The 13,779-nt window shown below is 40.1% G+C and overlaps 1 protein-coding gene across 18 annotated transcripts in view; it reads right to left on the bottom strand.

Annotated features, from left to right (window-relative positions):
• LOC105287975 (CUGBP Elav-like family member 2) overlaps positions 1 to 13,779 on the bottom strand; it is a 457,839-nt gene that overhangs the window by 61,128 nt on the left and 382,932 nt on the right. For all 18 annotated transcript variants that reach the window (XM_026975347.1, XM_026975346.1, XM_026975355.1 and 15 more), the window contains one exon: positions 6,999 to 7,047. In XM_026975347.1, the coding sequence (XP_026831148.1) occupies positions 6,999 to 7,047 (49 nt within the window). The remainder of the gene's footprint in view (positions 1 to 6,998; positions 7,048 to 13,779) is intronic.

Here is a 13,779-nt window from a genome sequence, read left to right on the forward strand (position 1 = left end):
ATCGGTATATCGGTTCCCATTTAACATAACGTTTACGTTCCAATAGCATTACATCATTCTGAGATTAATTTGCTAAAGATTTTCAATACGATCGTCTAAATTGCATTAGAAATTAATTAATACGTATATGAATTTTTAAAACAAGCGTTACCTTTTCTTTCGAAAATACTTCGAAGCATTAAAAAATATTTTAATCTATTGTATACCTATCGATTGTATAATTTTTATTCAAAATATTGCTAATACTCGCCATAAATATATCGCAAATACAAGCATTATCGGGGAACCTATCGCAAGCTGTGATCGCCCGGGATCGATATCGCGAGAACTTCTGATCGAGAACAAAGCGCGTTATAAGCTCCATATAGTTAGGCCTCCTTTGACGCGGGTTGCAACAATCGCTCCTTTACAAGTGAAAACGTCGATTCACCGGATGTTTAACGGCCGCGTGTTGCGAGAGTGCACACGAACGTTTACGAAGACGCGCGGCCGCGCTTAGAAACAGCCGCTCGAGAGAATCTGTTCATGTTCTGCACTTCTCAAGACGTTATCTCGAACGGTTTAAAAATATTACTCGCATCTGGCTACACGGCACGCGCCTCGATAAGGTGTTTGGGTCTGTGCATGCTCCATTGCCCTTTTCGTCATGCCAGAACAAACTATAGAAACGGGCTGACTACTCGGAGATTGCTACCAGTCAGTTACCGAAATACGGTTTGCTACTGTATGTAATATTGATGTGAGAACATCAAGAGAATACTCCCGATGCCAGCAAGGTTTCCGCGTCTGCTTGTTACACAGCATTCTACTCGGAGATTCTCAAGATCGCGTTGAGCAATACGGGGCACTTTGCGCGATGCTCGATTGCGAGGAAACAAGCTGTCTTTAGTGTGCATTAATAATTTGATATCGGTATTAAAACAACATTATCTTAAACATAATTGTAGAAAGCATTGTTAACATTTTACGAGATGAAGAATAAAAAAGGATAAAGATCATCAACTACAAGATGCTTTAATGCGCTTTAAAAAGCGTAGTTTAGTTAAATATATGAATTAATTTCTTTGTAGTTAATTTTGAACATTAATTAAAAGTTTATTTAAACAATTGTAATTTGTATCTGCAGTTTTACAAGCTACGCAACGGAAATTATTGTAGAATTATAAAGAATTATAATCTATTAATAAACGATACTTTCAATCCATGCGGATATATGAAAAATTCAAACATTTAATGTAATGTCTTATCTTCTCGCACTGTATGCGAACGTATTAATTATCATCATTGCGCAACGCGACGAGATTCCGGTTTTCCGCAATAATTAAAAATAGCGTAAAAGCAAAAAGATATAGTGACGTTGAAAAACAAACTCCACTAGAATATCGCAACTGGCGCAAACAAACGGCTTTTAAAACGTTCCGCAAACATTATCAAAGACTCTTATCATCATCAAGAAATGATAACACTCGTATTACAACTCAATAACTCAATAGGTATCGTACAGAAGTTTCGGCGCGTCACATGTTGCGTTACATATCTCCCTCGCGCTGTCATGCATATTATACCGATAATCGACGCATAATTTACATATAACGAAAATGCATTTTACATAACTTGGAGAAATGAAAAAGTATCGCTTGTGCGAGAGCCCGGTGACGAGGCGGAAATTCAGCGGACGAGCGCGGCGCACGGGCGCTTCGCGTATTTCGCATGCTAATACGATTCCGCCATCGAGAACCGCCGTCGCTGCAAATGCAAAACGCCGCGCACCGCGTCCGTTTCGCCATACGGACTTTTTGCACGGACGCAATAAACAATAGATAAGGTATTCGACTGGAGCGAAAGACGATGCACGATTACGGCAGGTACGTGTCTCGCCTGCGAATCGCTATCGCTGACTCACCGGCCCATGCTCGATAAGATAGAGCTTATCACCGATGCTTGCGGCACGAGACTAACCGCTCTCTTCGCCTCCGGACCATGTCGCTGTTTTCCACGACCGCAGGAACGTTCCGAAGGAACACGTTCCAAGCAAAGCGCTGCTCGATGCTCTAGTTACTACGTGGAATCAGCCGCTCATAATTTATTTCTTTCCGATTGGTACAATCGAACCGAGCACTAGCTCGCCGATGGGGAGCCCATCGATTGAGAGCACGTTAATTATTAACGGTTCCAACGTCGTCGTTCCCGTACGATTTTTCCTTTTAATTTGATCCATGATGCAATCGCCAATATTGCTTGCAACTATTGTATTTGTCAAGGAGACGAAGTCAGGCGACGGTTCGCTTCACCGGAAGACGATTCCCCGATGCTGTTCGTCGTTGCGCTGGGCGCAACGACGGGTTTCCTACAATTTGCGATTATATAACGAACAATTCGTCTCGCGTGCGCGGAAAATGATTCGCGTAACATTTCGTAACGTTTAATGGCCACGAAATGTGAATAACGTGGGAATTGAGTGTGCGACAATGACATAAATTTGATTTCTGCACGTAGCACCAAGCCGAACTGTAATTTGCGGGGCTGTCATTTTCTCAGGGGGTCCTTGAAACCGATAATTTTCATTCACTTTATGAGAAATATCGATTCCAACGTAATCTCGTTGATTAAAGTATATTTCCGCGCTCGAATGTAAAAATCGAGTTATCGGCAAACGCATCAAATCGCATAAAGTATTAAAAAAAGCATCAAAAGGATTCATAATTAGGCAATGGCATCCAATTCGACGATGTGCGTTACGCCTGTTATCTTGTCGAAAAAACACCGACTTGAATTCGAGTTTAGCAATAATATAATTTAGGCAACAATAAATTGTTTGTCTTGTTTTTCTTTCTCGTCAGATGGCATCAAAATGTGACAAATTCAAATATCTTTCAGACCCATTTACGATAAATATCAAGCTTACTATTACGGACTACTATTGTGCTAAGAGCAAGTTGAGTTTCATGAACGATTTTTGTGATTTTGACTCTTTTTTCTTGCTCGTTATCATTAGTAAGTATTGTCGAACGAAAGAAATGACTAACTTTATTGTTCATAAAATTACTACCAGATGCGTATCGAGCGAAAAGCAGACTGAAGATAGAACATACGTTGGTATCGGGTTTAAGATAGAACGCAGGCTGAACAGTTTAAAGAGAAGTGTCACACAGGTGAAAACAAGCTGATAATGCGCGTGCACGCTGTGCAAGACGTGCAGCAATCATTTCCACGAAGAAATCGTCCACTAATTTAACTAGGGCTGTCACGTCTGTCAAGGCATGACGTAACCGGACTGAAACAATGTCGGGTTGGAATGGGACCCGCAAGCAAGCGGGAACAGCTAGAGCCCGTTACTAGTTAGAGCCCGGAGCGAGCCCAGTTTGTCAGCCAAAATAAACAGAATGTCACGGATATAAATAAAGCTTTCACTCTCTTCACTCTTCTTTTCGTTGAGGCTGTCGTGCTTGACAGAGCGGTCCCTTGATCGGTGTGCATCCCGTCAGAAACACTGCTAAAACTGTCCGGCCGGCACTACGTCACTGACGGTAGTAATTATAGGATGAAAACGATAAAGTTCGTCCTCCATTCAGTAGTTTTCAATTGAGATCATTCGTAAAATGGCAGCTCGACATGATAAATAAAAGAAAGCCTCAGGCGCGCGTACAGCACTTGGATGCGACTTTTGTCTTACGAAACGAACGATGTTCTGCTTGAGAAACTTGATTGAGCAGAAGAAAATTCCATCAAGTAAAGATAATTGTTTATCAGCATTTTAATGGCGCGACACCTCCTTTCAGTCTACCAATTCGTTACGGAGCTCTTATTATCCACCGGATCGAATCTTCTTGCATCTTAAAGTCTTTACTTACAGTTGTCTACAACTTGGAACAGGATATACGTAAATACAACACAAAGTAAGGCGAATTATCGGAATTAGTAACAATATCCGTCATTCCCGCAACGTCTTTCATTTCCTCCCTTCAAGAGCCATCTGCAAATATAGGAACCGTCGAATGCATGTAGCAGTCCTCGTAAATGTTTCAAAGCAGCCGGCGACTCGCAGTTAAAACAGTTCAGTTATACCGGATTATCAATGCGTGCACGTAATGCGCACTATATATCTCTGTATATTTCGGAGGAATTGAATCGCATGTTCGACTAATCTCGCGCTTTGCGCGTGAGAGTCTAGAGTTGCTCCGTACGAATTCGGGCTTACGTCAGTCGCGAAGCGGACGGCGTTCGGAGATTCGCCTAACGACAAAGTAGCTATAATACTCTGATACCGGATAACCGCGCGCGAGTTCTCTCTCTCTCTCATTCTCTTCCTGTTTACTATTTTCCCGTTTTACCGGGATTTGCATGTAGCCACAACGGTACTATTCATGGCGGTAGCCGCCGCGCGCACCTCCCGCATCCTGTATGGAAAAATCCTTTTCCGTATTGCACGTGCGCACGGTTACAAATGGCTTGATCTCGGTTTCGGTTACACCACGTCGTCTCTATTCATTTTTATATACAGCCACGGAGAACGCTATGCACTTCTACCCTAGTTTCTCATCTCTGCTTTGCTTTTACATGATAAATAAGACAAGAGGTCGCCGCTTGCTCGATCACCGAGATGAGACAGGTGACATCGCAATTAATGAAAGGATATATAGGCTAAAAGAATTAAGAGTATTTTTAGCAAAATTGATTTCAATGACACGTTATTATTCTACTTGATTACAAATCAGTTCACATATTTCAATGTCTTCTTGGAGATCTTTTGCTAAGATTCTTCTGATTGCTAAGAAACTATCTATAGGCTCTTTCTCTATCGTACTGACTAAATTGGATTTGCCTGTCATTACCACGTTGGCTCATAGTTACCTTCGCTAACTCGACTGAAATATAAAAGCGTGTGCAACTGCATAGTTGCTGCGACTGAATGGTTAACCAAGGAAGCGGCTTCTATTTAATATCTAACTGTAGGTAAATAGGATCGAGCGTTGGTCCATGTAACGCGGTTACTTGATCCAGAATCCTGTTCTCGTAACTGCGCAAGCTCGACCGTAACAAACAAAGTGTCAGAATCAGGTTTCGGTTAGCGCTAAACGCGCGAGGTAAAGCCGCTTGAATCTTGGCGTGATTACAATTTGGCACGTCATTTACACGCGCAGCACTGCTACGGCACCCGAAACGGCGTTGCACCTCGTGATGCAAAAACCGCCCGTGCGCGAGTACAATCCTCCGGAGGATTCTTGTGCGGCTCGAAACAAAAAAAAGAGAAAAAAAAACAAGATGAGTAAAAAAACGGGGAAAAAGGGGCGTCAGAGGTAAAGCGCGGAGGGGGCAAACGAACGTGCATGAAAGGGAAAGAGAAAAATAAAGAGAGAGAGAGAGAGAGGAAAGAGGAACCGAGCGGTCCAACCTGAGCGCAGCACGTGACGGGTGTCGTTAATATTTCATTAGCATTCGTTTTGCGTCGTTTCACCGACGTGCCCGGTTTTATATACGCTCTACGTTACACCCCGTCCAGAGCCAGTAGTCGGATTTTTATTGCTAACGCGGCGCAGTTATCCGTAAAAAAAATCATGCATTTTGTCGTGTCTGTTGACTCCTCCCTTCCTCCCTCCGTTGGTTTTCGCGGTGGCATTCGATATGCTTTTTGGCGTTTTCGAGTTTTTACATAATCCCATTCACGATCAGTACGCGGTGGAGAAAATAAGAGAACTCGAAACAGAATCTGTTATTTCATTTAACAATGTTAACTGCGAGAGGTGATGCGTTCTCTCCCCTATTTCTTTAACGATCATATTTTGATATATTTGATGAATGTTGAGAAAACAGATATTATCTACCTTATATTCTATCAATATATTTTATCCAAAATGTAAAAAAATTTCAAATTTAAATAAAGAATATTTCAAAAATATCATTAATATATTAATCTATTATATATTATTTTCGGATGGCGCATCTGAAAATACTTGTAGGCTAAGGAGCATTATTAGAGGCACAAATGACTATGTAAGAGGTTCATAGTAGATCTTAAATTTCGACTCGGGTATTCTGTGTAAATTTTATGCGTGATACAATTCGCCACGGTGTATTTACAGAACAATACAAAGCCATATGAGTGAATTCGTTGATGAAGATCGAGAGTTTAAGGGTGGAGGGGACAAGAAATATAAAGGGGGTGGAACATCCCACGTAAGAATTCGCGTGCAAGACTCGATTCTCGCTTGATAACAGTGTTGTATGTTGTTGGTAAAATTTGCTCGCGTCTGCCCTCCTCCCACGACTCTCTAGACAGCTTCACCTTACCGGTCCCGCCACTTGGTGCTTCGCAGCTCGATTATGTCTTCTTTGACTACGCAATCTCGACAAGCCCCTCAATTCAGCCAATTAATTAGTACTTAATGAACATGCTTTGAACTGCATTCTCCGCCGAGGTTGCCACGCGGAGAGAGTCAACTTTACCTTCGCAACCGGTATTGTTGTCTTCTCTTTCGGTTGCTGTAGCGTAATGCCATTTTCCTCGGAATTCTGTTCTTAATCGTGCCAAAACTTCGTGAACGATCATGCAATCATTAAAAGAGACGGTATCTCAGTCTGGGAGTCTTATATTATACTTGACATCGTGAGAGATGTATAGTGCTCCTTATTAAACCTCGAATACTCCAGATGCATCCGGACAAAATCCGAAAAAAAAGTTTAATGCATTCTTGATAAAACTCGAGCCGAGGATTAAATATCTCTTGCTGAAACACAATACCTTGTTGTTTTTGCTGATCGCGAGCGCATATTCTGTCTATGCAGATCGATGATAATACCGGGGCAAGCTATCATTTTACGTCAATCTTTACCGTTTACCTGAGTTACCAAGAGCTTATTAAAATTGCTTTATAAACGAAATCGTAATATCATTTTTCCTAAGGACGAATTCGATACTATCGCTTAATTGCCGATTGAGCGATATCGAAAATTTCGCTTCTATAATCTTAGATAGCGGAAATAACAAAAACTGCACTCACCGTTTCGATTTTCGCTGTCGGCCGGTTTCATTTGGATCGGATGGCGCATCTGAAAATAAAAGAGAGTCAACGATATAGTTCACGTTCTTGCACTAGCCCATATATGCGCACGATCTTATCATCGGCGCTTCGAGAAGGCGTCCGAGCGTAATAAAAGTGACATTTATTATTGATAAGACTGCCGATACCATCGGTGTTAGAGAACGGGTTCGGGTGTAAAGTTCGTTTCGCGTTCTTTGAAAAATGCAACGGCGAGAAGCCGTTTTCCGCGGTTCGCGGTTCGTTCGCATCGCACTTACGTAAAAGCGAGCACGGCTCGTTTTCTTCTAAGGATTCCTTCCTATTTCGTGCGCGAGACCGAAAATCGAACGCGACGTTACACTGAAATTTTCTGCTTTACAGAGCGCCGTATCGTCGGCATAAACGTCTACCTATATCGATGCAATATGACATTTCCCGTTCTGCATACTCTCACGATGATTTACCATTTTCGATCTTCCGATTCTTTAAACGGTTGGTCGATCATTTTCCGATAAAACTTTTTATTGCCATTATTTTTTTTTAATTTGTATTTGATTACCATTCATTTCTGTTTGTTAAATTATAGATTAATATTTCATTGAAATGTGTAGTTAATTGAATAAAAGCATTTCATTATAGTATATTAGAAATTCAGTTCATACGTTTTGTACGTTTTCGCACGAACAATTACAAATGAAAAAACATTTATACGATAAATCTATTTCAGTTTTACCAAGCAAAATCAATTATAAATAAATCCTTCGAGTCACCAGCGAGTAGCAATAGAATCGTGTTTATTCTCAACCAAACTGACCATATACAAAAAGCAAGCCCTCAAGCAAAATCAACATTGAGATTTTGCATTCACACGTTATGCTAACTTGATATTTACGCAGCAAAGTATTTACATACGAAATGCCACAATAATAATTCTAATAATAATAATAATAAATGCCACGAATAATTAAGATAATTAAAAAATCAAGAATTATTATCTCATATAAATGATTTGCAAGTAAAATACTAATCCGTATTTCTTGGATGACGAATGTAGTGTTATTGCGATACTATAGACTGCTTTATTATAACAACATTATTACTGGATATATCAGAAGGTCATTTAAACATTTCTTTGATAAACGATATTTATGAGTAGAATGCATGGAAGGCATGCCCGGGGAAAAGTAGGTTCCCTCGCATGATCAACCGCTTATGTGAATATGGAAATGATTTCGGTGTATCGGTTTGCTCGAACGTGCGCAACGAGATTTTTTGCACAATGAATCGATGACGTTGGTTCGCGCACAAACACAAATGTGATATTCGTAACAGATAAGAACACTCCGGATATCACGTGCATATAGTAGTGCACTGTGTATATACTATATCCGCGATTATCTATCGTTCGTCGCAATAAAATCGATTTACGCCAAATTTAATTGTGCGGATTTTGCCACGAGGTGAAATTCATTGCAAGTGATGTTTTAGCAATTATGCGATTGAAACAGAATACGAGCCCGAGTTGCGAGCGATTTTCAATGATTTTCAGTAAATGAATGTTATCGTGGGCGAACATGTATGCGCGGTCTCTCATATTTTTCTGCATGCGCCCAAAATACTCAGATTATTTCAATACTCGTAGGGATTTCCAGATAAAAAGTGCAGTCAATTAATCTTTTTTGTTTTGCACTTTTTTTAATTGGAATGCAATATAATGCTGTAGCGTAATAACCAATAAACCTCAACTTATAATGGCCTGTGAAATTTATTCGCCAACGAGTTACCGGTAGTATTTACTACAAATATATTTTTTACTATTTATCATTATTTTGTTACAAATTTATTGCCATAACATTGCCGTAAATTTTTGAATGCCATTTAGTAATTTGAACTAGACCTATGTATGGATTGTAAAAAATTAGCGAGATGATTACTCTCGGCAAAATAAAAATGCAATGGCCGTAACGTAAAGTTAAGCTCTTAGAGCCAACATGATACATTACCGCGCCAGAAACAACTGCGTGCAGAGAGAAGGAGAGATAACGAGAAAGAGGGAGACGTAACATTTATGGGTGCGTTGTGATAGAGACTTCCTTCCGAGGAGAATGGTAGATAGTCTGACATTTCCGTTTATTATGGCGACGGTTATTACATGTCGGAAGAATAAGCCATCAGTTTTTACGATTCTCGAATCATATCGATCGAGCAGTTTGTAGCTCAGCGCGAATGACGAGCGGATAATCGCAATGTGACTTCTTTCTTCGAGCTGCTTGTTTCGGATTTAATTAAATGCCAAATCATTAAACTCGACCGATGACGGGGAAGTGCGATTGAAACGTTTGACAGATTTCCGCCGGCTTGTCTGCCAGTCGTAATGAATGACTCATTGCATAAAATGAACCTGAGAGAAATAAGAGGAGTAGTTCGCCGACACACGCAGCTAAACGACTAAACAAGAGCGGCCACGTCATCGTTCGAGGATGACGAATAACGTTGTGCATACTAATTTGAAGACGCAGACTCAGAAATGTTTGTCGGAATAAAAGCCGACAATCGTATGAGAATATGCATTTCACCAATTTATTTAAAATAGTTAGTTTAGCTGCAACAAAACAGTATTTATTTATCACTTTTTACGTGCTTAATATATAAGATGTATAATATATGTCTAGAGATCTGGCATTTTATAGACACTCGATGCAATACATACAGATGAATCGCCGAATCCTAACTCTTCGTAGCCTTGTTCCACAAATTCTCGATTGCATGGATCCTCAATTTCAGCAGCTTCCGCTTCCGTGAATCTCTGATTGTAATTCTCAATGGTTCAATACATACAGATTAGTGCCGTAGGTTTCACGTATCCTTGAATCTGTGGATCTTAGCTTCCATGGATATTCCATTGTATAAGTCTTTAATTTTATTCAATTTAATATTCCCTCGATTCTAGCAATATTTTTTGGTATAATAAATATTTATATGGAACCCACCTTTCTCAAAGATCTTTAATTGATATGACATACTAGCGATATCCGTTTCAAATGTCGATTCTGCTTCTGATCCTCAATTTCATAGACAATTGCAGTGTTCTATTTAAAATACATAGAATCCTCCATAGATACTTATTTCCATAAATTCTCGATTCCCGCAGGTGCGCTTACTCCCACAGGGATCGGGTTCTGCGGACCTTCAATTTCATAGACAGTCATTTTCATAACTCCTTGTATCTGATGTAATCCGTCGAGCAGTTACGGTAGTTTTTAACGGCGAAAGGGTTAAGACTTCCCCTGGAGAGCACCACCATGTTCGCTGGGTACCAGGGCTCATTTGCCATTCATTTCCGAAACTGGGTTGCTCGCAATTGTGCCTCCGGTTCTATCTCACAGCCGTCTATGCTGGGAAGGATCATCCCAAGATTCGAATTCGATATCCGTATGGACTGGTAGGATCGATACGCCAGACCAGGTATAACCGGCCCACCATCCACGATTGCGATCGAAGATTATGCGCATCGACTAACGACCCATATACCACAACGATGATGCAATCTGGATGTACCAGATTCCCTATATAGCGCACTAAGTCAGTACTTTATCGATACGTGATATAACGAAATATTCCGCGCGCAATGGTTTCAGTACATCATGCAGTTAGAAAGCTTAATGCTTTGTGTTTTTGATATATCGAAACAGCTACACACTTGGTTTTAACAGTGTTTTATTTTATGAAAAATAATTACTTTCGCTTATGATCTGAATATTTTAATTCATTTATGTTTTCTGAAAATATTTTATATTCTGTATGATACTTTTGTAATTTTCTAATGTTTTATGCACAAGATTGTCTTCAGAAAAGTCCTTTTAATATATTGATGTACAACGTAGATTTCATTCTCACATGGTTGTCATATGCAAATGAAGATAACAGCTATGTGACAAACATGTTTGTATGATTCGTCCAAGTTGCCGTAACAAAATTTCTCATTAATTCATAGCACGGTCTGGCGACGTAAATTAAGTGGCCAAATAGATCAAGACTATTTTACACACGCTCATAAATAGAGCACCGGATCATTCGGCTATGTTGGTTGGAGAGATGCCTACCAGTCTCTTAAATCAACGAGCGGAACGCTCGTACTGAAAACCAGTCGCATAACTATCGTCTGCAAACTATCTCTGAACCCGCATATGTAGCGTGACTCCAATAAATGGATATTTATATAAAAGAAAACAAACGTCAGTTTCAGTCACTTTGATCTGGTGATGTCTCCAAAATTTATAAGCCTTCAAATTTCGATATAGAAAAATTAATCAGATTTTAGATACGATTTCAACGATCTGAGTGAGTTGTAAAAACGTAAAAGAACGAATGGTTTGTGATACCAAGACAGTTGAAGGATGCATCGTAAAAAGAATTTTGTCGGAGGGATGAGAGAAGATGCATCTTCAGGGGTACACGATATCACGCAGTGTGAGAGTTCGGAATATTCTATTTGCGAATCTCCTCAATACTACGGATGCGAAAGAATTTCTCGTATCGCGCTGTGAGAGCCAGCATGAAATTCATATCTATGCTAAGCGCGTGGCGCGTTTGGGTTTAGTGCCTTCCACATCATACCTTTATATTGCGGCCGATTCGGTAATTTCGTGCATGGCAATCCCGCTTAAAGTCGACGGATGGTTCGACTTCCGGGCGAGAATAAACTCCGCCTCCTCGGCGGGATTTTTATAGAGTTTCCTGTAATTCGGGAAACGCGCGAGATTCGATAACGTGGAAATGTTCGGGAAATTTGGAAAACGTGGAACGACACCGCAGTATCCAATGAAGAAATTAAATAAGATCCATCTGGTCTGCATGTTCTCCGAAATATTGATATTCTCAGGATGATATTCTTAAAATATCTGAAATAAGTGAAGCGTAATCGGCTTTCAGTCTTCCGAACGTGCAATCTCCTGACGGACTACAATTCTCGATTTTTAATCTAGACCTCTTCCCAAGAAATGAAGTTCAACAGTTTCCGAGCAAAAAGTAGCCGGCAGCGTGAATTGGAGTTACACTCGTGAATTTCTCCCGGCGTTCATCCTCATTTGGGAAGTGCAAGTTTCCTTCCGCAGAAATTCTTTTTCCACATCATAAGTCGGAGACTGCCCTTTAATCTTGCTAAATTTTAATCCATATCTAATAGAGATTCTTCAAATTGTCACAGAAGATTATGACATAAAACTGTTTTTATCATGATACTCATAAAAATGGATTGTGAACTGAGTTTTCAATTATAAAAGTATCATTCTTTCCGTTGTTGCAAAAAATAAATCACGTATAATCCGTGTTCTATATGTTCTAGTATATTCTCATATCAATCGTCTTGTTTATGATATTATATTTATATCGATCATACGTGTAGATCTTAGATTCATGTACGTATCAAATTTCTATGATTTCCCTTTTGATACTTCTAATACGTCGACATTTTCAGAGCACACGATAATCATGCATGGTATCAATAAAGATAGAAAAAGAAGATAAAGCAAACAATACCCTTGGCTCCACGTCTTGACATGCATCTCTGCTTTCTATATGTATCGTCTAGGATGGGAGAGGACTCGATTTAAAGTTACACCGCTGCTTACGTATTCTCGCGTCCCGCTCATTTCCAGGGTACGCCCGAAGCTCCTTTATCCTCCTTACTTCGGCCGCGTCCGGACTGCGAAAGTAGCAGTTCCGCTTTCCTGCCGGTGCGGCGCCGTGCGTCGCAACGCCTGCTGACTATGGCTGACTTTTAATCTCTACCCCATTGTGAAGCCGGAGGAGGGTAATTTTTATAATCTTCACGAAGAATGGAGAACGGTGTGATGACTGGATTTAAAGTTGCACCTTCCTTCTCCTTTCCCCGCTTTAAAAAGGATGCGGCCTCATCCCTGAACCACTAGTCCTCCACCCTCCTCTTCATCCTGAGCCGCGTGAATTCTACCACCATCTCGACACCGATCTCTTTCCTGCGCTTTAATCGTCGAGGAAACTACAAAAGTGGCAGTTCGCACTTTCGCCGTCTGCTGACTCGGACTTTCGCGACTTTTAATCTCCACAGTTTGCTCCCGCTACTAGGGTAGGGGTTCCCTAGCAACTTTCCGTGATATTTACGCGGACGACGAATTCGTAATATTTGCAGAAATGTTTGAGATGGTTTGAAAGGGGCCGGTGAATTAAAGAGACACATTGACATTGGTTTCCACCTATCTTTGAACTACGAAGAAATGCATATAATAATCAGTATTTTTGTTCAAACTGGAGAATCAGTACATTACATGTGTATTTGTACAAATATATTATAATAGAACAAATGTAACAAAAGATACAGAAGTACGAATACATAAAAAATAGCAATTGGGAAATTATAAGAGAATAAAAACACCCGAAAAGAAATACACATAAGAAAAATTACATCCTGAAGAGAATCTCGTGAATTCCAATTTAAAAATCAAACTTATTTGTTTGTATTCTATAAACATATATTTACGATTTTGCTCCATATCTGATAGATTACGAAAAGCAATATTCGAGGATTCATTGGAATCCGTATTTTTTATCTATTTAACGCGCAGGAAATCACGCTGTGCAAACACACTACAAAATGCAAAATTTCCAATTTCAAGTACTACCGGCAATAGCGACAGCGTTCATAGAGTCACTAAGAAAAATTCGCTTTTGTTCATCCCTGCCCGCATATTTCCCACCAGATCTCTCTCGACTGTGCGGTATA

The sequence above is a fragment of the Ooceraea biroi genome, chromosome 2 (assembly GCF_003672135.1).
Source record: "Ooceraea biroi isolate clonal line C1 chromosome 2, Obir_v5.4, whole genome shotgun sequence".
NCBI classification, from domain to species: domain Eukaryota; kingdom Metazoa; phylum Arthropoda; class Insecta; order Hymenoptera; family Formicidae; genus Ooceraea; species Ooceraea biroi.